The sequence below is a fragment of the Geotrypetes seraphini genome, chromosome 18 (genome assembly GCF_902459505.1).
Source record: "Geotrypetes seraphini chromosome 18, aGeoSer1.1, whole genome shotgun sequence".
NCBI classification, from domain to species: Eukaryota; Metazoa; Chordata; class Amphibia; order Gymnophiona; family Dermophiidae; genus Geotrypetes; species Geotrypetes seraphini.
In genome coordinates this window covers 7,814,629-7,840,339 of record NC_047101.1, presented here as the reverse complement: position 1 = coordinate 7,840,339, position 25,711 = coordinate 7,814,629, and the positions used below count along the sequence as shown (strand labels likewise).

General features: G+C 43.2%; 1 protein-coding gene across 1 annotated transcript in view; it reads left to right on the top strand.

Moving 5' to 3' along the window:
- Positions 1-24,439, top strand: part of HSPA4 (heat shock protein family A (Hsp70) member 4) — a 47,293-nt gene extending 22,854 nt beyond the window's left edge. The window contains exons 12-19 of the mRNA XM_033927083.1: positions 9,647-9,828; positions 10,912-11,001; positions 11,367-11,519; positions 14,010-14,135; positions 14,522-14,629; positions 16,618-16,737; positions 18,321-18,482; positions 20,027-24,439. Coding sequence (XP_033782974.1) covers positions 9,647-9,828; positions 10,912-11,001; positions 11,367-11,519; positions 14,010-14,135; positions 14,522-14,629; positions 16,618-16,737; positions 18,321-18,482; positions 20,027-20,233 — 1,148 coding nt within the window. The 3' untranslated portion in view covers positions 20,234-24,439. The remainder of the gene's footprint in view (positions 1-9,646; positions 9,829-10,911; positions 11,002-11,366; positions 11,520-14,009; positions 14,136-14,521; positions 14,630-16,617; positions 16,738-18,320; positions 18,483-20,026) is intronic.
- Positions 24,440-25,711: the final 1,272 nt, after the last annotated feature.

Sequence of the window (25,711 nt, the reverse complement as noted above, 5' to 3'; positions counted from 1 at the left end):
CCAATTTACCATGCGTGGGTTCGGAATTATTTGATGAATCCTTAGAGGCGACGACCAAGCATTTGTCGGAGCAGGAGCGCTCCTTGGCCTCCTTGGTCCGTGCTAAACCTCGGGCCCCGCCGCAAAAATCTTTCCGGCCGCCCCCGAGAAGATACCCGCAGAAGTCTACGCCGGCCTTTTCTAGACCTCTGGCCCGGCGCCCACCCCAACAGGATAGAGGGGGACAACCGAAACCTCCGGCGCAGGGAGCATCCAAGCCGGCCCCGTCCTTTTGACGGGCTGTGCGGATGGGGGCGGGCCCCCTCCGCAATATCACCGGACCCCCCTCCCAATAGGGGGTCGACTCAGGTCCTTTTATGCGGCTTGGACCGAGATTACATCCGACGCATGGGTGCTCCGGATCATCTCAGAGGGCTACTCGCTAAATTTCTCAGCTACTCCGCCAGACCGTCCACCCGGAACTTGTCCGTGCAACCGGAGCCAACTTCCCTGCCTCCTGATGGAGGCCAGGGCCTTGTTGAGCCTTCGGGCGGTGGAGCCTGTACCCCCAGAACAACGGGGAAAGGGGGTTTACTCCCGTTACTTTTTGGTTCCAAAGAAGACAGGGGACTTACGTCCCATTTTGGACCTCCGGAAGCTCAACAAGTTCCTAGTCCGGGAGAAGTTCCGTATGTTGTCGCTTCCGGTGTTGTATCCTCTTTTGGAGGAAGGGGAGTGGATGTGCTCCCTGGACTTAAAGGAAGCATATACTCATGTTCCGGTGCATCCCGCCTTCCGCAAATTCTTACGGTTTCAGGTGGGGGAGTTGCACCTTCAATATCGGGTCCTCCCCTTCGGACTGGCTTCGTCCCCTCGAGTCTTCACGAAGTGTATGGTGGTGGTCGCTGCAGCCCTGAGATCTCGGGGGTTGCAGGTCTTTCCCTACCTGGACGATTGGCTGATCAAAGCGTCGACCAGGGAGGGGGTTATCTCAGCGACCCGACAGACTATCATCTTCCTTCAACGTCTGGGGTTCGAAGTCAACTTTCCCAAGTCTCAGTTGTGCCCGACTCAATCCCTTCAGTTTATTGGAGCCGTGCTGGACACGGTTCGCCTTCGTTCGTTCCTCCCCCCTCCTCGGTTGGAGGCCCTGCTTCGATTGAGTCGCCAGGTCTCGCTGATGCGGGTAGTATCGGCTCAGCGCATGATGGTGCTTCTGGGCCACATGGCATCGACGGTCCACGTTACTCCGTTTGCCCGCTTGCATCTGAGGCTTCCTCAGTGGACCTTGGCCTCGCAGTGGCGTCAGGATCGCGACCCAGTCTCTCGTCCAATAACGGTGACTCCTTCTTTGAGATGCTCGCTCCGTTGGTGGACCAACTCTTCCAAACTTTCCGGGGGTTTGCTCTTTCTCGTTCCTCCGCATCGCAAGGTCCTGACCACGGACTCCTCAGAGTACGCGTGGGGGGCTCATCTCGACGGTCTGCGGACTCAGGGTCTATGGTTGGCAGAGGACCGTCTTTGTCACATCAATGTGTTGGAGCTCCGGGCCATTTTTCTGGCGGCTCGAGCGTTCTGCCACTTGCTGCACGATCAGGTAGTCCTCGTGCGGACGGACAACCAGGTGGCAATGTATTATGTGAACAAACAGGGCGGTACGGGCTCTTGGTCCCTGTGCCGGGAGGCCCTGCGCCTTTGGGAATGGGCGGTCTCCCAAAACATATTCCTGCGTGCGGTTTACATTCAGGGAGAGAGGAACTGCCTGGCAGACAAGCTCAGTCGTCTTCTCCAGCCGCACGAGTGGTCGCTGAACTCCCGGGTTCTACGCGAGGTCTTCGACCGCTGGGGGACTCCTCAAGTGGATCTGTTTGCCTCTCCGGAGACTCACAAACTGCCCCTCTATTGTTCTCGGATGTACTCCCGGGACCGTCTCGAGGCCGATGCCTTCCTTCTCGACTGGGGGGATCGGTTCCTTTATGCGTTCCCTCCTTTTCCTCTGATTTTGAGAACGCTGGTACATCTCAAATTGACCAGAGCCACTATGATTCTCATTGCGCCTTGTTGGCCCAGACAGCACTGGTTCTCCCTGCTTCTTCAACTCAGTGTCAGGGACCCTCTGCTTCTGCCGGTTTTTCCCTCTCTGCTGTCTCAGAGTCGGGGTTCGCTGTTGCATCCCAATCTTCAGTCATTACATCTGACCGCTTGGTTTCTTTCCCCTTGACTTCGGTTTCTATTTCTCAGTCGGTGAGGGAGATTTTGGAGTCCTCGCGCAAGGTCTCGACTAGGCTTTGTTATTCCCAGAAGTGGAACAGATTTTCATCCTGGTGTTTCTCGAATCATCTGGACCCCAGTTCAGTTCCAGTGTCTTCGGTGCTAGAATATTTGTTGCATCTGTCTAAGTCTGGACTGAAGACGACTTCCATTCGGGTGCATCTCAGTGCCATTGCGGCATTCCATCGGCATCTCGAGGGTCGGTCTCTCTCTCTTCATCCTCTGGTAACTCGTTTCATGAGGGGTCTCGTGAATGTCCATCCTCCTCTGAAACCTCCTCCTGTAGTTTGGGATCTTAATGTGGTCTTAGCTCAACTGATGAAGCCTCCTTTTGAGCCTATCGACAAATCTCTCCTGAAGTTTCTCACTTGGAAGGTGGTCTTTTTGATTGCGCTCACATCCGCTCGTCGGATCAGCGAGCTGCAGGCTTTGGTGGCGGATCCACCTTTTACTGTGTTCCATCATGACAAGGTGGTTCTTCGCACCCATCCAAAATTTCTACCTAAAGTTGTGTCTGATTTCCACCTCAATCAGTCTATTGTCCTTCCGGTGTTCTTCCCGAAACCCCACTCTCATCCTGGTGAGGCGGCGCTTCACACGCTGGACTGTAAGAGGGCGTTGGCTTTTTATCTGCAACGTACCAATTCTCATCGGAAGGTTCCTCAATTATTTTTGTCCTTTGATCCTAATCGGCTAGGACATCTTGTTTCCAAGCGCACCTTGTCCAACTGGCTGGCTGCTTGTATTTCTTTTTGCTACGCTCAGGTTGGTCTCACGCTCCATGGTCGAGTCACGGGGCATAAGGTCCGGGCGATGGCAGCTTCTGTGGCTTTGCTCCGGTCTACTCCTGTGGAGGACATATGTAAAGCTGCCACTTGGTCTTCGGTTCATACGTTCACCTCCCACTACTGTCTGGACACTTTGTCCAGAAGCGATGGCCGGATTGACCAGTCGGTGTTACGTAACCTGTTTTCCTAAATTGACATCCTCCCACCTGCCCTTTTTTGGTTGGCTTGGAGGTCACCCACATGTGAGAATATCATGCCTGCTTGTCCTGGGATAAAGCACAGTTACTTACCGTAACAGGTGTTATCCAGGGACAGCAGGCATATATTCTCACAACCCGCCCTCCTCCCCGGGGATGGCTTCTTTGCTGGTTATGGAACTGAGGACCATGAGGTGGGGATGCGCCCTCTAGTGAGCAAGAAGGCATGCACATGCGTGGTGCAGTGTAGCAAACTTGAAACTTCAATCAAGTTTGCTTGAAAAGCTGTCCGCGCTGGGGCTCCGTAGATGACATTACCCACATGTGAGAATATATGCCTGCTGTCCCTAGATAACACCTGTTACGATAAGTAACTGTGCTTTATTGTGTTGCAATTTTTGTACACTTGATGAAAGTTTTAAAATGAATAAAGAATTATATATATATAAAAAAAAAAGGAATACATAAACTTCACTAAACTTCATTAAATTTATATTGGACCACCTGCATCAGTTGTAGGCAAAAGTGAGTTTTTGTTTGTTTTAAGTGCTGGGCTGCGTTAGTGGCTTTTTTTGAGGGAGGAAATGGTGATGTAATTGGTAAGACACCATAATTCTCGTGCAATTCACTCTTGACAAGCACAGGAGAAGCAGGCATGCTTTGCTATCAGTATGTCTGCAAACAGTGGAGAAGTGGCTGAATAAGTGGAGTGGACTGAGGATTTGGGGAACCAGGTTTGTCTCATTGCAGCTCTTTTTAACACTGGGCAACTTACACTTTATTGCCTCAGGAGAAGTTGTTCTGTGTCAGCATGGAGGGAGCTGATGCACGCATCCCTCATTGTTGAAGATACCAATGCCGTCCGATGCACCGACATCAACTCTGGTGTCGCAGGTCATCGTGCCTTCTGATAAGTCAGCTAAAAAGCCACCAACTTCCCAGATGTGGTCGCAGGTCATTATGGCATCGAGTCCAATCAGGCTGACCAAGCAAAGATCTCCTGTGCGACTCGTTTCCAAATTGAGGGATGTGTCACGAGTCATCCTCTGTGGAACGAGTCGAGGCACCATTGGTACCAGTGTTGAAGCCAAAGGTTCCAGTGCTCACTTCCAAAGAGAAGCTCAATGCTCTTTCGTGCAGAGTTTGGTGATATATTTAAGCTCATTACCCCGATGTCTACTCCTCCAGTACTGGCTCAGCCTGAGCGTCATGCCAACAAGATTCTGCTACCACAACTGCTTCATCGATGCACCGTCATGGCTCTCGACATCGGTCATCATCCAGCCGTGCATCAAAGCATCGTGCCTCAAGACACTGCTCCAGTTCGTCAAAACATCATTCTCCTCGACATTCTCAGTCCAGCAAGTGTTTTTGTAAATTCAAATATGCTGCTTCCAAATGTCCAGAGAAACGTAAACATCCTGCATCGCATTCCTCATCGGGCCGGTTCCATTCTAAGCGGCAGCATCGGTCTCCATCACTGGTCATTGACTCTGATCTTCAAATGGATTCTAATGTTGATGCTTCTCATTCAACCACAGAGGCTTTTGGGGACTCAATGGAAAATGCTACTCAAAAGCTCTCAGCACACAAAAAACAGTGGAATTCCTAAGCCTAAATCCAAGTCTGCCTCTTCATATCGAAGGTGCTTCTCAGCCATATCTTCTGCTCCATTCAGGCCTCAACAGAAGAAACAGAAGCAGCAATGCCCTCAGAAACCTCAAGCATCTGCTCTGGCCAAATTGACCCAGTCTTTTTGACAGGATACTCGAGAGCATAGTTGCAATTCCATTACATCAGCCAATCGGGAGTCATCTCCAACTTTATTTCTATCGTTGAGAGTTGATCACCTCAGACCTCTGGGTTCTTCAATCATTCAAGAGGGTTACTCTTCATTTTATCACTGTTCCTCCAGATCATCCTCTAAGAGAGTCTGCTTTGAACCCTCACCAGTCCTCTCTTCAGGAAATTGATGCCCTTCTCGGTGCCATCGAGAAGGTTCCTGCAAATCAGCAGAACCGGGGGTTTTGCTCCCGCTATTTTCTAGTTCCGAAGAAGACAGGAGGAGCCCTCAACAAATTTCTTGTCAAGGAAAATCTCTAGCCACTCCATATCATATCTTGGCTCAAAACAATTGCCTATGCTCTCTAGATCTCAAGGATGCCTACACTCGTATCTCCATTCATCTGGCTTACAGGAAGTACCTCAGATTTCAAGTGGCACATTACCACTTTCAATACAAAGTTTTACCTGGCATCCTCTCCCAGAGTCTTCACCAAGTGCCTTGGTGGTGGTGGCAGTGGCCTTGAGGTCTCAGGGCCTTCAAGTCTTCCCCTACCTAGACGACTGGTTCATCGATGATCCTTCATTTCAAGTTGTGCTTTTAGTGACAAATCAGATTATATTATTTCTTCAAAATTTGGGGTTTGAGATCGGCTTCCCCAAATCAGAACTTCAACCATCTCAGAAGCTCCAGTTTATCAGAGCTGTGCTCGACACAACTCAACTCAGGGCGTTTCTTCTTCAAAAACGTCAGGATGCTTTAATTCAACTTTTGTCATCAGATTGCCCAGCTTCAGTCAATTTCAGCCAGGCGCATGATGATTCTGCTGGGTCACATGGCTTCCACAGTGCACGTGATTCTTTTTGTGAGGCTGCACCTTCAGACACCTCAATGGTCTCTGGCTTCACAGTAGTCTCAAGCTCTTGACCTACTCTCACAACACATCACCTTGTCTCTTCAGCGATCGCTTCAGTGGTGGATGAACTCTTCTAATCTTTGCAGAAGTCTGTAGTTTCACATCACACCTCATCAAAAAGTTCTGACCACAGATTTGTCAACCTATGCATGGGGAACTCATCTGTATAGCCTTCGCACTCAAGGTCACTGGTCCCCCGGAGAACAACGCTTTCACATAAATCTTTTGGAACTCAGAGCGATTTTACTATATGCTCAGAGCTTTTCAGCATCTAGTATTCGATCATGTCCTTCTAGTCCGAATGGACAATCAAGTCGCCATGTACTATATAAACAAGCAAGGAGGAACGGAGTGGCTTTGGATGATTGCTCACAATATCTTTCTCAAAGCAGTCTATATTCAGGGGGAAAAGAATTTCTTAGACAAACTTAGCAGAACTCTTCAACCTCATTAATGTAATGTAATGTAATTTATTTCTTATATACCGCTAAATTCCGTTAGGATTCTAAGCGGTTTACAGAAAATAGACAATAGGGTGCATTAAAATTATAAGTAAAATAGGTACTTAGAAATTCCCTTTCTGTCCCGAAGGCTCACAATCTAACTAAAGTACCTGGAAAAATGACAATTAGTAGAGTAATGAAGAAATAAAAATAGAGATAGATGAGAAAAATAAGAAAATAAACATTCTAATAAGACTGCAATGATCTAAAGGACTTTTAAAGGTTGGAAAGAGGGGAGATAGGAAATAGAAGCAGAAGGGAGAACCGTTGAAACTATAGAATTCTGGGGAAATTTAAATAAAAATAAAATAAAAACAAAAACCAGTGGCAAAACAATGAATGAGATTTAAAAATATCATAAACTAAAAAGAAAGTAAAAAATAAAAAACAAAACAGTCAAGACTAAAGTCCAGCTTGAAATGACTTCATTGCTTTGGCTGCCAAACTTCTCCAGATGTCATCCGATCATGGACACTCAACTCAGCAGCTCTCCATTAGAGTTGTGCATGGACAGAACTCTCGCCTGTCCCTGCCAGAATCTCCTCCATCCCCGCTTGACCCCGTGAGGAATCTCCTATGACCTTGCCCATCCCCCCCATAAAAGTTTTCTGTCCTCATCTGTAGAGCAAACAAATCTTGTTCCACAATCTGGCATAGGTAACTTGTGAGAAGTCCTTCTGATATCCACAAATGATTTTTAATGCAGCAATGAGTAAAGAATCAAACAATACAGCATCAAAATCATTTAAAGCAGAATTGAGAGAGGCACTTTTCAGGACAATAGTTGCATAAGAAAAATGTGCCAAAACTGAACTGAAAACCCCAAAACAAACTCAGCAAGTACTTCATTTTGCAATAAACACAAATGGAGAGGGAACTGGGCTTCCCACTTTGAGCTTAGCCCCCCTCAAAATGAACATCTCCCTTGCTGTAGCTGGTGGGACACTTTGTTTTTCCATCATCTTGGTCCCAGTTTCTGCTTTTATCTATCTTCTACTAATTCTCTTTCCAGGCCTCATGAACCCTGGTTCCATCCCTGTGGGAGTCCTGTGAGCCTGCGGGGGATCCCCCCTGCGGGGTTCCTGCAGAACTCCCGCAATCCCTGTTCCCGTGCAGACCTCTACTCTCTATACCATTTTCTCGCAATGGGGAACTCCCTCAAGTGGATTTGTTTGCATCCCCCCACAACAAGCTGCCCCAGTTCTGTTCCAGGCTGTACTCTCCTCATCGCTTGGAAGCAGATGTTTTTTCTTCTGGATTGGACACACAAGTTTCTCTATTCATTTCCACCCATTCCTCTCAATCTCAAGACACTTGTCAAAGTCAAGCAGGAGTCGGCTACCGTGATATTTATAGCTCCTCGGTGGCCCCAGCAGCCTTGGTTCTCCCTTCTACTTCATCTCAGTGTCAAGGAGCCAATACCTCATGTCAATTTTTCCATCTCTTTTCACGTAGAGTCACGATTCTATTCTACATCCCAACCTTCAGTCTTTACACCTGACAGCTTGGTACATCTCAGGCTGAGCTCAGCTGATCTTCTTAGCCTGTCAGACTCATATTGGAAACTTCCAGAAAACCAGCCACTCAGCAGTATTATCAGCAAAAATTGACCCATTTTTCTGCTTGGTGTCTTCATCACCAGTATCTGAAATCCATCTGTTTCCTCAGTTTTGGATTATCTCCTCCATTTATCTGACTCTGGCCTCAAATCCACATCCATTAGAGTTCATCTCAGTGCCTTTCATCAACCAATGGATGGAAAACCTCTTCCTGCTCATCCTCTTGTCTCTAGATTCATGAAAGGACTTTTCAATGTTAAACCACCTCTCAAACCACCTCCAGTAGTTTGGGATCTTAATGTGGTTCTTGCTTAGTTGATGAAGCCTCTGTTTGAACCAATGTCTACGGCTCATCTGGAAACTTCGTTCTCATTTCACTCACTTCTGCCAGAAGAGTTAGTAAACTTCAAGCACTAGTGGCGGACCCACCATTTACAGTGTTCCACTATGACAAAGTTGTGCTTTGCACTTATCCAAGGTTCGTCACTGAATTTCATCTCAATCAATCAATTGTTCTTCCAGTATTTTTTCCTAAGCCTCACTCTTATTCAAGAGAAATGGCTCTTCAAACTTTGGACTGTAAACTGTCATTGGCCTACTATCTCGACAGGACAAAGCTGCATAGAACGTCGTCTCAACTTTTTGTCTCATTTGATCAAAACAAGTTGGGTCATCCTGTTTCCAAGGCTGGGCTACAACTGGGGAGTCTTGTAATAGCTAACAAAATTTGCTTTTCTCCGCTTTACACCTATTGATGAGATTTGTAAAGCTGCTACTTGATCCTCGGTTCATACTTTCACTTCTCATTACTGCCTGGCCAAGCAGTACTGCAAAATTTGTTTTCCTAAAGGCCAACCTTACCATTTTAGTTAGCTTGGAGGTCACTTACATTTGAATATATGCTGCCTGCATATCCTGGGATAAAGCACAGTTGCTTACCGTAACAGGTGTTATCCAGGGACAGCAAGCAGATATTCTCACAATCCACCCACCTCCCCTAGTTGGTTTCTTAGCTGGCTTACTAAACTGAGGAGCCACGTGCCTCTGTCAAGTTGGAAAGCACATGCACGGTGTGGTTAGTCACAAACTTTCTAAAGTTCTTAAAGTGCTGGTGCACTTTTGCAGTTGTCCATACCAGGGCTCCGTGGATGACGTCACCCATATGTGAGAATATCTGCCTGCTATCCCTAAATAACACCTGTTAATGGTAAGTAACTGTGCTTTACTTGCCGTTAGTTTTCAAGGACCAATCACATAAAAGAATAATGCTTGTCTGGGCGGTTGTATCCTTATGCACACAGACACAGACTCTTGAGTATGCAACATACATGTCGTCTATTCTAGTGTATACTAATGAAGGGAATTTTTAAAAATAAAGTAAAATTCTGGAATCTTTTGTGGCACACCACTGTGCCATGGCACAATTTGAGAGACAATACGTTGCTCTTTGTATCCAGCAGAATGGGAGAATGTCCTGCCTCAGTTATCAGTTTCATTCGTTCCTAAATGGACAAAAGTGCAACCCAGATGACCTTTGCTGTTTTTTGTTAGGCCAGTTTGTGCTTCACATACTGCACCTCTAGTAAAATAACCTTCTAAAAATGAAATTTCTCATTAATATAGCTGGTTTGCTTTATCTTGTGTTTTCAGGTCAGTTTATGATTCAGAAGGTGGTACCACAGGTAGATGGGTCCAGCTCCAAAGTTAAAGTCAAAGTGCGTATCAATGTACATGGTATCTTCAGCGTTTCTAGTGCATCCCTCGTTGAGGTTCACAAATCAGAGGAGAATGAAGAGCCCATGGATACAGATCAGCCAGCAAAAGAAGAGGAGGTAAATGGGTTAATTTCTTCATAAAAGTGATTAATAAATCCAAATAAATAAATAGATGGTGTGTGTATCTGTTGTAATCTGCTTAGAATTTTGGATAGTGCGGAATAGAAAGGTAAAAATTAAATACATATCTCCTAAATTGAAAGAATCTCATCCTATATAATAAAACCCTAAGCGCGCATGCGCACTTAGGGTTTCGTGTTCCCTGCCGCCGTGGAGTGTGATCTGTGGCCATGTTCCAACCCAGTGGCAGGGAACATTCTGGCCACTCCCCTCCTCCCGCCCTCACTCACCATGGAAGCCAGGCAAGCTCTCTCCCTGCCTGCGTTCTCGGCAGGGAACACACCTCCCGCCCTCACTCGCCGCTGATGCTGATCCTCCTCTAAAGAGCAGCCTGCAATGGTGGCCAGCTTTAGCGAACCTCGCAGGCCGCTCTCCAACCTCGGTAGCATGTTCCCTCTGACACATGGGATCGTGTCAGAGGGAACGTGCTACCGAGTTGGAGAGCAGCCTGCGAGGTTCGCTAAAGCCGGCCACCACGATCGCAGGCTGCTTTGAAGAGGAACAGGCCAGAAGACACCGGCTTGGAGGGAAGGTAAGAAGCGGATCAATACCGGGGGCCAGGGGGAAAGGGAATGGGGACTGCTTAGGGGGGAGGGGTGTCCTGGGGGGAGACAGAAGGGGCCATGGAGAGATAGGGAGAGGGAAAGGGGGCTGCTTTGGGGGGGGGAGGTGTGCTGGGGGCAGACAGCTTTGCTCCGGAGGGTGGGGGAAGACAGAAGGACACAGACAGCGGCCAAGGAGAGAGAGATAAAGAAACACAGATAGACACATCTATTCTAGCACCCGTTAATGTAACGGGCTTAAAGATTAGTGTAAACATAAAAGTGGTCACATGAGAACTAAAATCATTCTCAAGATTGTTTGGTAGTTGCACTTCAGAACTCGCTGAATACTTTGGTAAAGTTGCTGTGGTAGCTTCTGTGGCTCCTTCCCTTCTGACTTTTGGTTTTCTGTAATGTATGAACAATGTAAAGCCTTCTGTTGTCTCCATACCTGACCATACATTTCTGCCTTATGTAGAAGATGCAAGTTGACCAAGAGGAACAGAAACCAGAAGAAAACCAGCAGCAAACACCGGTAGAAAACAAGACTGGCTCTGAGGAAATGGAGGTATTCATTCTGGTATATTTTTAAAAGATGGCACTGTTTATAATCTGTTGTGCTTCATTCTGATAGGTCTTAATTTGCTTTTGCTGATTGTATAAAATAAATTAGGAAAGAAATTGCAAATTAGTTACAGAGCTTGTTGAACTGCAAAATGCAGAGAAATGAAGGCAAAGTGGAGGGCCCCAGGGCTAATTATTTTTCACTATCTCTTAATGGCGATGTTGAGGTGCTTCCATATCTTAATGAAAATCTTGGTAAGACATGAAATTGTGTGGGGGGGAAGGAGGGGGTACATTGAATGTTGTATGGGTTGTGTAAGTACAAGGCACCAACACGGAAGTCAAGCTTTTTATTTTTGTTTTTAATAGACATCTCAGGCTGGGACAAAAGACAAGAAAATGGATCAACCTCCTCAGGCCAAGAAGGCAAAAGTAAAGACAAATACAGTGGACCTGCCTATTGAGAGCTATCCTCCATGGCAGCTAGGCAGGGATACGCTTAATTTATTTATTGAAAATGAGGTAAAGTAGTACTTCTGGCTCTTGAACTCAAATTTGTAAAAAACATTTTTAATACAGTTGTGTTTCTAGGTAAAGAGTTTCTGAAAACACCATCATTTGGACTTTTCAGAATAATGAATATGTATGAGAGACTTGCATATATTGGAGACCAATAAGTTCAAATATCTTAGGCAGATTGTGCAGATCTTGGAGTCAACTAGGTAGGTGTGCATCTAGGATAGAATTGGTAAACATCGAGGTATAACTGTGGTAATATTGGTTAAAGCAGTGATACCTCAACTTAACTACATAACTGAATTTTGACATTCAAGGTGAATGAAGGATCCCAAAGCTTATTTGGGCTTCAAGGGTAATTTTCTATATCTTTCAAATGTCACTGAGTAATAAAGTATTCTCCAATATTATGTACTGCACAATCTAAAGAGTGACACGTCACCGTCCCTGTCCCCAGGGTTAACCACAGGAAACATCCCCATGCCATTCTTTATGGAGAGAGGGAAGAATCATAGTATGAATGGGCATAGCCACTGACCCTCAAGCCTTGCATTGAAGAATGCTGGTGTAGAACGACTGAAGTTGAGATAAACACTAAAGAATGACAAGGGATGGTTTCCCAGAGTTATCTGCGAGGATTAATGTTCTGGAGACCAGAGCCATCCGACTGGCATTGCTAGCATTCTAGACGTTGTTGATGAGCAAGTCTGTTTGGATTCTCTCAGACAATGCCTCGGCAGAGGCCTACGTCAATCGGCAGGGGGAACCAGGAGTCATCTGGTGTCGCAGGAGGTTGCGCTGCTCATGGTCTGGGCAGAGACGCATCATCTGGACATCTTGGATTCCCACATAGCAGGAGTGGAGAATGTCCAGGTGGACTTCCTCAGTTGTCACGTGCTAGATCCCGGAGAGTGGTGTCTCGGTCCCTCAGTCTTCCCCATTCATGGATCCTATGGCCACGAGTGTCAATGCCAAAGCGCCCCGGTTCTTCGGTCAGCACAGGGATGTTCAGGTGTAGGTGCTGGATGCTCTGGTACAGCCTTGGCCAATGGCGGGGCTCCTGTACTTGTTTCCTCCATGGCCGATGGTGGACAGAGTTCTTTACATTGCTTGATCCTGGCCGTGTGATCCTAGTGGCTCAGGACTGGCCCAGGTGCCCATGGTATGCAAATCTGGTTCATCTTCTCATGGCAGAACCTCTTCCGTTACCCCTCTCGCCCGACCTTCTGACTCAGAACTCCATTCCAGTGTTTGATTCGGGTCCCTTTTGTCTTACGGCTTGGCTCTTGAGAGGGAACGCCTGGGTAAGAAAGGTTATTCAGATCGTGATCTCCACTCTCTTGGGGTCCTGGAGGTTTTCCACTTCTCGGGCTTATGTGCGGGTTTGGCATATTTTTGAAGAGTGGTGTGCTGCGCGTGGAGTGGTTTCCTTTTGCGCCTCTTTGCCTCACATCTTGGAGTTCTTGCAGGATGGCCTGGATAGGGGCCTAGACTGGTCTTCTCTCCGGGTTCAGCTTCAGCTTTGTCTGCATTTCATGGTTTGCTGCAGGGTAAGCGTTTAACTTATATTCCGGACTTGGTTTGCTTTTTGAAGGTGGCTAAATTGCTTCGGCCTCGGGTTCTGGCCTGGGATCTCAAATCTGGTTCTGTCCATGTTAGTGCACCCTCCTTTTGAGCCCCTGGGTTCCTGCTTGTTGAAGGACCTTACTCTCAAGGCGGTTTTGCTGGTGGCCAATACTGCTGCGATAGACTTGTTTTTTTTGAAGATACAATACTTAAGGTGAGGTCACATCATGGAGTAATACAGAAGCATTATAACCTTTGGGGTTTTTTTTCCCATTATTTTCCCCATAATTCCTAACATGAGTCACCAAAGGCAGAAGATATGAATTTCTTGTGCATGATGACATCGATATCTTTTCCTTGGGTGGTGACTCCTAATGTGGAACGTAGCATCATGTAGCTGTAACTTGGGTTATTCTTCCAAAAGTGCATCAGAAACATGACAGCAGATAAAGGCCAAATGGCCCATCTAGTCTGCCTACATTAAATTTTATCTGCTATAAGGAGATGGGTTGGGGGGGTTCTGAATTTTATTACATGTTTAGATCAATAGAATAGAATTTTCATAAAATATACTTGATTATATAAGTTATTGTAAGGGTGGGAGGGAGGGGATAAAACTTTGTTTTATTGTTCAATATGATAAGAATTCAAGTGATGTATTAAATTTCAGTGTTAATTAATGTTACACTTGATGTAAGATGTCAAAATGAACAAAGATTTACAAAAAAAAAATGTATCTGCTATTTGGATGCCCAGTCTTTATAAGGTCATTTTACATTTTTATAGCCTGCATGTGATTTAACATCTTTGAATAGTTTTTGTCCATCTGCAGATTTGTCTCCTCACTTTTTTATTCCTATTTCCAGATCACTTATTAATATGGAGCTGAGAGAGAGAAACAAAAAATTTGACTCTAACTCTTCTTCACAGGGTAAAATGATCATGCAGGACAAGCTGGAGAAAGAAAGAAATGATGCCAAGAATGCGGTGGAAGAGTATGTGTATGAGATGAGAGACAAACTTTGTGGCATCTTTGAGAAATTTGTTAGTGAAGATGTGAGTATAGTTCACTCAACACTCAAAACACAAGCTCAAATTGTTGTTTTGTTTTTTTTTATATTTTTTATTCTTTTTTTAAATTCTTACATCAAGTGAAATACATGTAATACATTCAATTATGAAAAAACACTTGAAATTATTATTAAATGTTCTTACAATGTGAATTAAATAAATAAATAAAGCTCAAATTGTTAGAAAAAAGGATAAAATTTAGTAATATTTTCCTGTCATAAGGTTACATAAAAAATGTAAAAGTTTTTATGTTAAAAAAATAAACTGTAATTATCTTATTGGATGACTTTGGTTGATAAGGATCTTGTGTATAATGAGAAACAGATCTAGGAATTCCTTTTTTTTTTTTCACAAATATCTTTGTCCTTTAGGATCGCAACAGTTTTACTTTAAAACTAGAAGACACAGAGAACTGGTTGTATGAAGATGGAGAAGACCAGCCAAAGCAAGTTTACATAGATAAACTAAGTGAGCTAAAGGTGAAACAGTTATTGCAATTCTACTGATTGTATGATTGTATAATACAAATCAGAAACCTTAACACTGGGTGAAAGAGGGTGTAAGAAGTTAGGTAAATATAGACTTTGTACAGACAGCTGTTAACAAGAAATTCTAAGAAATCTCAGCTATGATTGATGTATTTGCCAGCTAGTGATGAACCAGCATCGAGCCCACCATGTTCTTAGTTAGGCGCTTGGGTCAGTGAACTACAGCAGAAAATGTGCCTGCCTGTTCAGCTGTTTGTCACAGCATACATTTTGTTATAATCATTGAGGTATTTTATTTAGGTTTTACAAACTGAATTTAAAAATAGGTTTGTGTGTTGTTATCCTAGAACAAACGGGCAGCATATTCTCACATGTGGGTGATGTCGTCCACAGAGCCCGGTGTGGACAGTGAAAAGTGCACCAGCACTTTAAGAATTCACAAGCTTTTAGACTGTCTGCTAGAGAATGACACGGAAAATATTTGTCACCCCTCCCATACCCGTGAGCTCAGTCCCCGTCTCTGCCCTGTCCCACAAACCATCTGATCGCATCTGCACAAGCCTCAAATAATTTTATACTGAACTTATTTTATTAAAGTATTAAAAAAAAACCAATATGCTGTACAATTGTCATTTTATAAATCAAAGTTCTGGCTGCTAAACTAGAGGAAGAGATCTTCAGCAGGCAGGGCTTTGTTTAAAAATATTTATCAACACAACTTTATCCTAAAGAAAAGAAATATAATTTTTTTTCCTACCTTTGTGTGGTTTCTGTTTTCCTCATCATTCTATTCCTTCTATCCACAGTCTGCCTTCTCTGTGCCTCTTCCATCTGCTCTGCTCTGTTTGTATGCCTCTACCAGAAACTGTCTGCCTCTCGCTTCCATCTCTTCCCCCCCACCCCCTTGATCTGGCACCCAACTTCTTCCCTCCACTCCTCCCCATAGTCTGGCATATTTCTTCTTCCCTTCCATCTTTCTGTCCCTCCTCCAGGTGGTTTTTAGCATCTCTCTCCTCCTTTCCTCCCTTCAGATCTGGTATCTGTCTCCCCAATTCAGCATGTGCCCTTTTTCTTTATCCCCTCCTGCCATCCAGTATGTGCTCCCCTCTCTCCTCCCCACTTCCCTTCAGCATCTGTTCCACTCTCACATACCCATTTTCCTTCAGCGTCTGTTCCATTCTCTCACCTCCCCACTTTCTTTCCAGCATGTTCCCTTCTCTCTCCTACATATTTCCATGCAGTGTCTGCTCCCCACTCTCTTCTCCCCCATTTCTCTTCAGTGTCTGTTCCTCTCTCCCCTCCCCCCCCTCTCTCTCTCTACTTCCCTTCAGACTGGATTCCTGCATTCGTTCCACTCTTCAAAAGCATTCGCTTAAGGCCCAGCGGCTTCAACAGGAAAAAATTTTATTATTAATAAAAGGATGGGTTTGAAGACCAGGCATGCTCTGCTCCCTTTTTTTGGATTTTGGTGTTTTGTGTGCAGAGGTGACTATCTCAGTTGTGGTTGCAACTCTCCCTCCATCTCATTTTATTCAGCTATGGAATCCCACACATGAGAATATGTTGCCTGCCTAAGATAAAGCACAGTTACTTATCAGGAGGCAGTAGGCAGATATTCTCACATGTGGGTGACATCATCCACGGAGCCCGGTACGGACAGTGAAAAGTACACCGGCACTTTAAGAATTCACAAGCTTTCAGACTGCCTGCTACCACATATCGCGAGTACCGGGCTCCGTGGATGATGTCACCCACATGTGAGAATATCTGCCTACTGCCTCCTGATAAGTAACTGAGCTTACTCTGCTGTAGTAGAAAAGTTTGCTGCCAGGTTTTAAGTATAGGTCTTTACAAAGCACACTTGAGGTGTTTTTAGTCAAAAATGAGATGGTGCATCCTCCCTTCAGGGTGGTGATAATCCATGTTTAATTCTGCATGTCTCTAGAAAATTCAGCAGCCTTGTGAATTGTTCTTCCTAGAGCCTGGGTCAGCCTATTCAAATACGCTATCAAGAGTTTGAAGAAAGGCCAAAAACCTTTGATGATCTTGGGAAGCAAATCCAGATGTATATGAAGGTGGTTCACGCCTTCCAAAACAAGGTATTTCATTTTAGGACTGAGTGAAAAATGAAAATTTGTTTTTATTTTTTTTTTGGGGGGGGGGGGTTTCCGTTGTAAAAATATCCAGAATTTTCATTAATATGTTTGTAAGATGACATTTTATCTGAAGAACATTTATGCATGTCCTTAAAGAACACATCTCCTCTAGTTTGAAAATAAAAGGATTTGTTTTCCTTTCGGCCATCATCATTTTTGTTAGGAAATTACAGTGAACTTTTTTTTGTGGGGAGAATATGACCAGCATGTAGTAGACATTTTCCCCACTAATAGATACCTTATTGTCCCACCAAACTATTCCAATTGAATGGTATTGCTGTTTTCTGCCAGCAGATGGAGACTGAGAATCACTAAACCAGTGAAAACATCCTTGAAGAATCCTGTGAAGTCACTAGCTAGTATTTTCTCAGTCTCTAGCAGATGGTAGGTGAGGTGTAGTTGGTGACTAATCAGGTAGTCCGTGGCAAGTAGGGAAAAATGCCAATTTCTTTTGTATCCCTTCAGACTGGCATAGAAACAGATGGGTTTACACTCCTCTGCCAGCAGGTGGAGACTTGAGACACTAACCTTTGGCTACAGTACATGTTGACTGTGCAGTCCTTATTAAAATCAGTCTTTTCTCAGTCTCCAGCAGGTGGAGTGATAAGCTAGTGCAGTCTGTGCTGAGGTATGTTTTAGGCTTGTTGGATCTGGTTAGGGAATTTTTCTGGTCCCATTTGCTGTACGGATAGAGCTTGGGGGACCCTTTTGGGGGGGGTCTTATTGACCTCAGGGGTGCCACATTCAAAAGTGTCAAATCCCCACTCCATTTCCCCCACCTCCCCAGGTTTTCTGATTTTAGGAGAGCCTCAACTTTACACTGTGCCACCTATATCTGACTACAGTTTAGAGAGCCATATGGGGTCTGCTCTAACTTGAGACAGTTGGTGAGCTGTGAGAAGTTTAAAAAAAGACACAAGAAATATACAGAGCATAAAGTGGTCCTGAGGCTGCCGTTTTTGTACGGCAGTGTTGTACATGGGGTTTGGCGCGTTCAGTATGAGCTGAGCGCTTCAAAGCAGTCGGCATATCCGGCTCCCCTTTGTGTGCACACCACTCAGTGGGAGGCGCTAGTGATTCCCAGGCCTCATCTGCCGCCCATGCTGGAGGTGCAGAGCGGCCTGTGAGGTTCACTACAGCCGGCCACAAACCTCAGCAGGCTGCTTTGAAGAGGAGCAGCGGTTGGTGAGTGAGGGCGGGAGGAGGGAGTCGCCGGCATGTTCCCTGCCTCTGTGTTTGAAAATGGAATTCAGCATGGAGAGCTTGGGGGACACGCTGTCAGGGAACACGCCGTCCTAAGTGCACATGCGCACTTAAGATTTTATTAAAGAGGATAAATGATGAACTGCCAGCTCTTACACTTTGTTCCATATGTGTTTTTCTGATGTCTCCATTTGGTTTCACCCTTGCCATCTCGTAGGCAGTTGTCTGCATCTTGTGTAACTATCTAATAAACTTAATTTGAATACAAAAGTTAAGAAACATTCTGTCTGACTTGTGTTTGATAAAATCCTGTTCTTTTATAGGATGAGCAGTATGATCATTTGGAGGCAGTAGATATAACTAAGGTAGAGAAGAGTGCAAATGAAGCCATGGAATGGATGAACAATAAAATGAACCTCCAAAGCAAGCAGAGTCTAACTGTGGACCCAGTTGTAAAAGCTAAAGATATCCAGGCCAAAACTAAGGTATGAATAAAGCATATACAGATTTAGAAACAATACTTCCTCATCCAACAAATAACATATAATTGGAAGGATTATAAAAGACTGAACTATTGTTTCTGGTGGAATTCAGTTTGTCAAGTATATAAAATGGAAAGAGCGTTGGCAGTGCAAAAAGGATATTATAACAAGTTTAAGGATGTGTGGGGGCCATTATTAAATTATTATAATGAATAATTTACATTTTTCCCAATTATGATTTACTTGTGGTTTGGGTAGGGGATGGGTATTTGGATTTTTCACTAATATATATATGATCAAAATAAGATGATATAGTCATGTGGTGTATTTTGGTTATTTATGAATTGGATGGGGGGTGGGTGATTTAACTTTCTTGTATATTATTGTAGAATTTCAGGTGATGCTAAACTTCTAATTGTTTGTTTTTTACTGTACACTTGATGTTTGTTAAAATGAATAAAGAATTTAACAAAAAAGAAACAATGCTTCCTTCCAAAGCTGTTCCCAACCTGAATGGCAAAAGTACAGTGACTCTGCTGTTGAAATTGAATAGCTCAGTGAATAAGAATATAAGTTCTGAGTACTTTTATCACGTCTACAATTACTGCAAAACATGGCTCTGAATATTCTTGGTAAGGTTGAATATGATAGGGTTTTACCACTTTGTGTGAACTACATTGGCTGCCAATTGCCACTAGAATAGATTTTACGATTTTGGCATTTAAAATTTTTGTATAGGGAATGTCCTATTTATATTTCAGAATTACTCTCAATTTGTCCATGTTTAATTTCTACCCAACAAATTAATTTGAACAAGCTAGTTAACTTTTATCTGTATCATTTAAAGACATTGTCCTTTTTAAAAACAATACACTTTTTTCTTTAGCATCTCTCCAGACTGGTACAGTTCACTGATGGGTAATAGCTCACCATGACCAGCAGGTGGAGACTGAGACAAAACTTAGACTAGAGCAGAGATGTCAAAGTCCCTCCTCGAGAGCCACAATCCAGTCGAGGTTTCAGGATTTCCCCAATGAATATGCATGAGATCTATTTGCATGCACTGCTTTCATTGAATGCTAATAGATCTCATGCATATTCATTTGGGAAATTCTGAAAACCCAACTGGATTGCGCCCTCTAGGAGGGACTTTGACACCCCTGGACTAGAGGGAAGCACAGCTATTAGAATTACAGCCAAAGTTTTGTCTGTCTCCACCTGCTGGTCATGAGCTATTACCCATCAGTGAACTGTACCAGAGTCTAAAAGAGAAAATTAGCAGGTAAGAACCTAATTTCTCCTTTTGTAGTACTTACTTTGTAAACTGTTCATGAGCTCTTGACAGTATATGAATTGTACTTAATTGAAACCACAGGTGAGACAAATTTTGAGGTGGGGACAAGGAATAATTAACTTTGAAAATCAGGCTTTTTGGTTTTGTGTTATAGTTCCCGTTTGTTTCTACAAACTTCATTAGGTGCATTCTCGAAGGACAACTCAGATTTAAGTGAAAATTAGACTAAAGATTTTTTTTTCTTATGCTTCAGGAGCTGACCAGTACTTGTGGCCCCATAGTCTCGAAACCCAAGCCTAAGGTTGACCCCCCCAAAGAGGAGCAGCAGCAGGCTGAACAGAACGGACCAGTAGGTGGAGATGGAGATGCCAGTACCCATGGAACACAAGAGAATGAGCAGAACATCAACACAGCAGCTGCAGATGCAGAAAAGAAACTGCCTGAGATGGACATTGATTGAATTGCAGTACTTGTTTATATTAAAAGAACTCCAATAAAGCTTTAAGTTGTCAACCTGAGTTCTGAATACAGATCGACGCACATGAATAATACAAACACCTAGGAGCATTTTCTAGGATTGATTTTATTCTCTCTGTGTGTTTTAAATCCGTCAGAAGTCCCTTATTTGTAGATCTGACATGTAAGTTTTTTTTTGTTGTTGTTGTGTTTTTTTCCCTTTATTGGTTTAGAAGCAATGGCAATTCATTTATCAAAGCCCCCAAATATCCAGGTCCGTCCTTAGCATTTTTCTGGTATCTTTTATACCTTGGTCAGTCCTTTGAGACATGAATAAGAATGTATGTAAACAATCTGGTTTTTGTTAGATGCCTTTCGAATGTTAGTTATGAAGGTGTCTTGGATGGAATTGAAGTCTGAAGGTTTGTGGCTAGATGCTTGTTTACAGCAGGGAGGAGCACAAGTAACTCGCCCATGGATGAGGTCAGCATATTTTTCATACTTTTGGGCCTTTTATCCCCCACCACCCCACCAAGTAAGCTGCAGGTGCCACCAGTTTCATGTATGCACTTGTTGGGATCTTGAAAAGCAGTTGCATTGTTTCTCTCCTGGCATCTTGATAGCATGGCACTGGCTTTTTTTTTTTTTTTTTTTTAAGTTTGCATTGATGGAGGGTATGTTTCTAGTCATTGTGCGTGTTCAATTGCTATAATGATCTTGGGAGCCTGAAGTCTAGTTCTGTCCTGTGGAGCAGCAGTTATTTTAGTGCTTCCTTTAAGGCACACACATTTCTGCATTTATCATATTCATTTGTTGTTTCTTTACTGGAAACAGATTTTTAATATTGGCTACAACCTCTTTTTCTTTGAAAAACACTCTGGAGAAACATTAGGTATGCCATTAGCTGGTGAGTGTATTACTGCAATGATTTTAGTTAGGCTTGAGAGGCTAACAATGGTCATTTTCATTGCTTCCTTTGTCTATGTAGTTGGGTTTGAGCTACCCCTTTGGAGAGTCCTAGTAGCAAATTTCCACCAATTTAAAGTAATATGTACCAGCTGGAATTCTTTCTTACGATAGATAGTTCAGTGCATTTTCCTAATCATTTGTTTGCATTTGGAAATCAATTTTCTATTTCTGAGAACACACATAAAAATCAGTCACACCTAAGAATTACAACTGGAATTCCTCTGTGTACAAGCTGACTTTGCTTAAACTTGAATTGGAGTTGCAAATTGACAAGAATAGAATAGAATTTTGCATTTGATGTACACAAAAGAATTTGCTAGTGGTTCTCAACCAGTGTCTCGCCAACAATTTGACAGTGAGCCCATGCTTTTCATAACCATATGTACGTACAGACTGGGGAGAGATAACCAAAGGGTCAGAAACTGAATCTCTATAATGGGTCTGTATTTCTTCTGCATCCTCCCATCTCAGAATGATTACCACTGTAAGTCTGCTAATGTGGAGTCTGCTTCCCTCCTCTGGCAGTGACCACAGCCATGACTGGCTGCAGAAGAGGAAGATTTGACCTGAAGGACCCCCCTCCCCAACACACACACTTTTTTTTTCCTGCCAGTTTAGTGCGACTTTGTCTTCTATTCAACTCCATATCAACCTGTGTCCAGCACATCAGTCCCAGATTTCTCACTGATGAAGTAAATGCAGATTAAAACTAAGAAGGAATTAAAATGTAGACATTTTAATCTCGGTAAGTTTTATGAAAAATATTGAAAGTGAAGGGAAATATAAAATTTTAACATTCAGATTCTTTTTGTTAACTGGATTATGATGGTATGTGTCACATGCCAGATACTGTCGGGTGTGTCCAGAACAAAGGTTGAGAACCACTGCTTGTAAGCAGTCTGTTTATAGGTTGGCTGATGGTTCTCTAAGCTCGCTGATGCACTTTCCATCTGCTTTTAAAGATTTAGCTTACCCTGCTGACTAGCTTCTTGTAGGATTTTGCAAGTGAAACTCAATGAAAAAAAAGTTTGAATTTGATGCAATTAATGCGGATTGCCTTAAGGATATTTCATCTGATGAGCTGTTAGGAATACTACAATGGCATCCTCTATAGGTCTAGAACATGAGCTTAAAAAAAACTTTGTTCAGTGCAAAAAAGCAATTTTTTTTAATATCATTGTAGCTTCCATCTAGGGGTTTGTTAATAGCCCTAACCATCTTTCACAAAGCAGTAGTCAGATGTTCCTTTTATTTTATGTTGAACTATAAGTGCCACGCTGATAAATATACTCTGCCCCTCCGTAAGCTTGACTTTGCATTTTTCAGTGGTGAAATACTACCATAAGTTTTGGTTTTAAAAAAAATGCAGCCTTGCATCTGGATTTCTTGACGTGACCAACTTGAGGTTTTAGTCTTCAAAATTGTTTTTTAAAAAAAATATGGCGGTCATGATGGCAACTTGACAGAAAAAAAAGCTGAGGCAGAGCAGACTACTGCACTTAATAGTAGTGTTTTAACTCTTTTGAAGTAATAAATATGAGAATGTATTCATGTCCTGACAGTAGTTTGTGGGATTGACAGGGCTCCCTAAAATCTGTTAAGGGTTGAAATTTTCCATTGTAGTAAGTTTACCTTCTATTGCTTTAAAAGCTAATTACTTTAATAATTACTTCTAATTTATAAGGAGAGGGGTGAAAATCCTCTACCTGGAAACTAAGATTTCTCTGTATATCCTGTATGAATTCTTAAAAGTCTTGCTGCAAGTTCATACACTGCATTTTGTGTAGTGTATTGATTGAGAAACTAAACTACAAATCAGAAGTGGATAATATGCACAGGAAAGTATATTCTGTGGATGCTGCTGTTTTGCAAGCTTCTGTTCTCTGCCACTGGAAAGTAATATTTCCCTCTTCCCTCTACCTTTTGGAAGCTTCAGAGCATTCCTGGTGCTTAGATACATGTAACTGTTTTCTAAATGAATAAAATATTGTAAAATATTGGGATCCTATTTGGATAAGACAAGCTATGTAGAGTCCATTATTTAAGGTGCCCTCTTCATCCAAATCATGGGTTTGAATTGGGCCTTTTAGTTGCTATAGCTGAAGTTATGTGGTGCTTGGGGGTATTTTTTATGAATGGTCTTATTTTCCATATTTCTCTACAGACAATTTGAGACCGTTTTGATTTTTCTTCCCCTTTACTTTGAAGTGGGACATAAAGAATGTGTTCTGCTTGGCAAGAATGGTGTTGAAGATTTGCCAAATGTAATTTGCCGTGGAGGAGGGGTGCATGTTTTGGCATTTTAATTCCCTGCCATGGCGAATATGAGCTTGAGAAAAGTTGACAGGTCTTTTGCATTACTATGACTTCCTTGGAAGCAAAAGAGGCTCTAGCAGCCAAATAGAACATGATTTAGCATGACAATAATTCAAGTTCTGTATTCTAATCCTTCAGTAGAAGTACATCTCCACCGTTACACCAGCCAATAGATGACCATGCTTTTTACTTTACCAAATCTTTTTTTTTTCTGACAGCTCATTGGGAATTGTGCAGCAGCAACCACATTTCTTTTTCCAGTTGCACCATTGTTAGTACTCTTAACAAGGCAATTTATCTTAAAATAAAACTTGACTGTTCATTTTCTATTCAGTGCTATTGCAATGCATTTAGCTGTGTATTAGACCATCTTAGACTTCAATCGGTCCTTGCATGAGCAAAACAATTAGTTTGAGGAAGGGTGAAAGGCTAGTTAGCTGTCGGTTCTAAATTTATTTAAAAATTGCTTAGTTTTAAATTATTCAAAAGGTTTAAAAATCCCTTTTTTCCCCAAATATACACAATTGCCAGCACTGTATGTTAATAGCATAGGTCCATGTATTAAAAATCTATAGAAGTGATGGTGAAAGTCAGTAGTAAATGGCTATTCTTTCCCCTCTTATATACCATGATGCTGCTTTAAACTCCTCAATTCTAGTGCAGATAGGCAGGGGAGGTAGCTGTTCTTTAATATTTCACTCCACAGGTGATTTGGACCCTTTGTTCTATAGTATTTCATTAAAGACAATGTTAAACCACACCTGTATTGTTTGCTGCCTTTTCCCCCCAACAGCATTGTTAGTATGGCAGCTATCTTTTCTGTGTGAAACAATATGGTATAATTTTGTCATACAGACTTCATAATTTCAATATCTGGGTATGCTTGTAACATTTCATTGAGAACAATTAAAAGACATTCTGAGAATTCTGTGTATGTCTATCTTATGAGAACTTATTTATAATGTTTCTTCCAAGCAGAAGGCTATTTTCAAAGAAATGCATATGAACTTAATGCTTCCACCCTGCTGAACTCCAGATGTGTGGAGATTTATATATATATATATATATAAAAAGGGAGCTGTAGCTGATTTTGATCTTGGAGAAGAGTGTATTCTTAGCAAATTTATATTGCTCAGGGGATCTGATGCTACTTGGAGCTTAGGTCTAGCCATGTGCCCAATTTCTCTCTCCCCCCAACCAGCAGTGCAAGGCCCTACCCCCATAGTCCAGACTTCTGTTGGAGAGTGTGCAATACAGCAGCACTTTAGCTTGGGCCTTTGCTTAAAGACTCTACATGTGCTGAGCCTCATTTGAGCTTCAGGCCTGGAAAGAGGTCAAGGAGTGGGAGGGACGGGGCAAATGGGATGCTGCTCTCCTGCTATACTATCATTACCCAAGTCCTGGCACTCGTAAGTGATCCCCTTATCTACCTAGTGACAGGGTTGACCCTGATTTCCTTTAGCCCAACAGGAATTAGCCAACTGATGAACAGGGTCTCTGTAGATGCCCAAAACAGGGTTTTGGTTTCAAAAGGTCCTTAAAACTATAGCTAATCACTTGATTTCAGGATAGCTTTAACTTCTTTAGCGACCCTACAGACCGGCACAGATAGATGAGTTTATGCTTCTCTACCAGCAGGTGGCGACTGAGAACACATTGAGTTCTATCAGTAGTACAAGTGGGCTGTGCAGTCCCTCTTAAAATCAGTCTGTTCTCAGGTGGAGGTGGTAAGTCTGTGCAGTCCGGTGTAGGCCTTTGGTTCAGAGATAGTCTGTTGGTCAGGATAGGCAGTCGCCTCTTCTAACCTTTTCTTGCCTGGACTGAGGGTTCTAGGCAGTCACCTCTAACCCTTTCTTGCCTGGACTGGGGTAAGGTTCCAAGGGAGTCCCTACACTCTGATGGCTGCATCCCTCCCACTACCTCCCCATCTTTCTGTTTGTTTGTTTAGTGCTTCCTCAGCTGTATGTCTCTACCCTTGTTACATTGACATGCGTGGCTGTCACACAAAGTGCTGGGTTTTGAAAAGCCGGTCAGACGCCTGGACATGTTCTCAAAAGGTCATGTCTGGGGAAATCCAGACGTCTGGTAACCCTAATTTCTCCTCCCCCCCCCCCCCTATTTTTAGAAATTTTCCTGCTTGGCCATTAAGAATCTAAAATATTAAGAATTTGATTTGAAACGTCCATGATTCACAAAC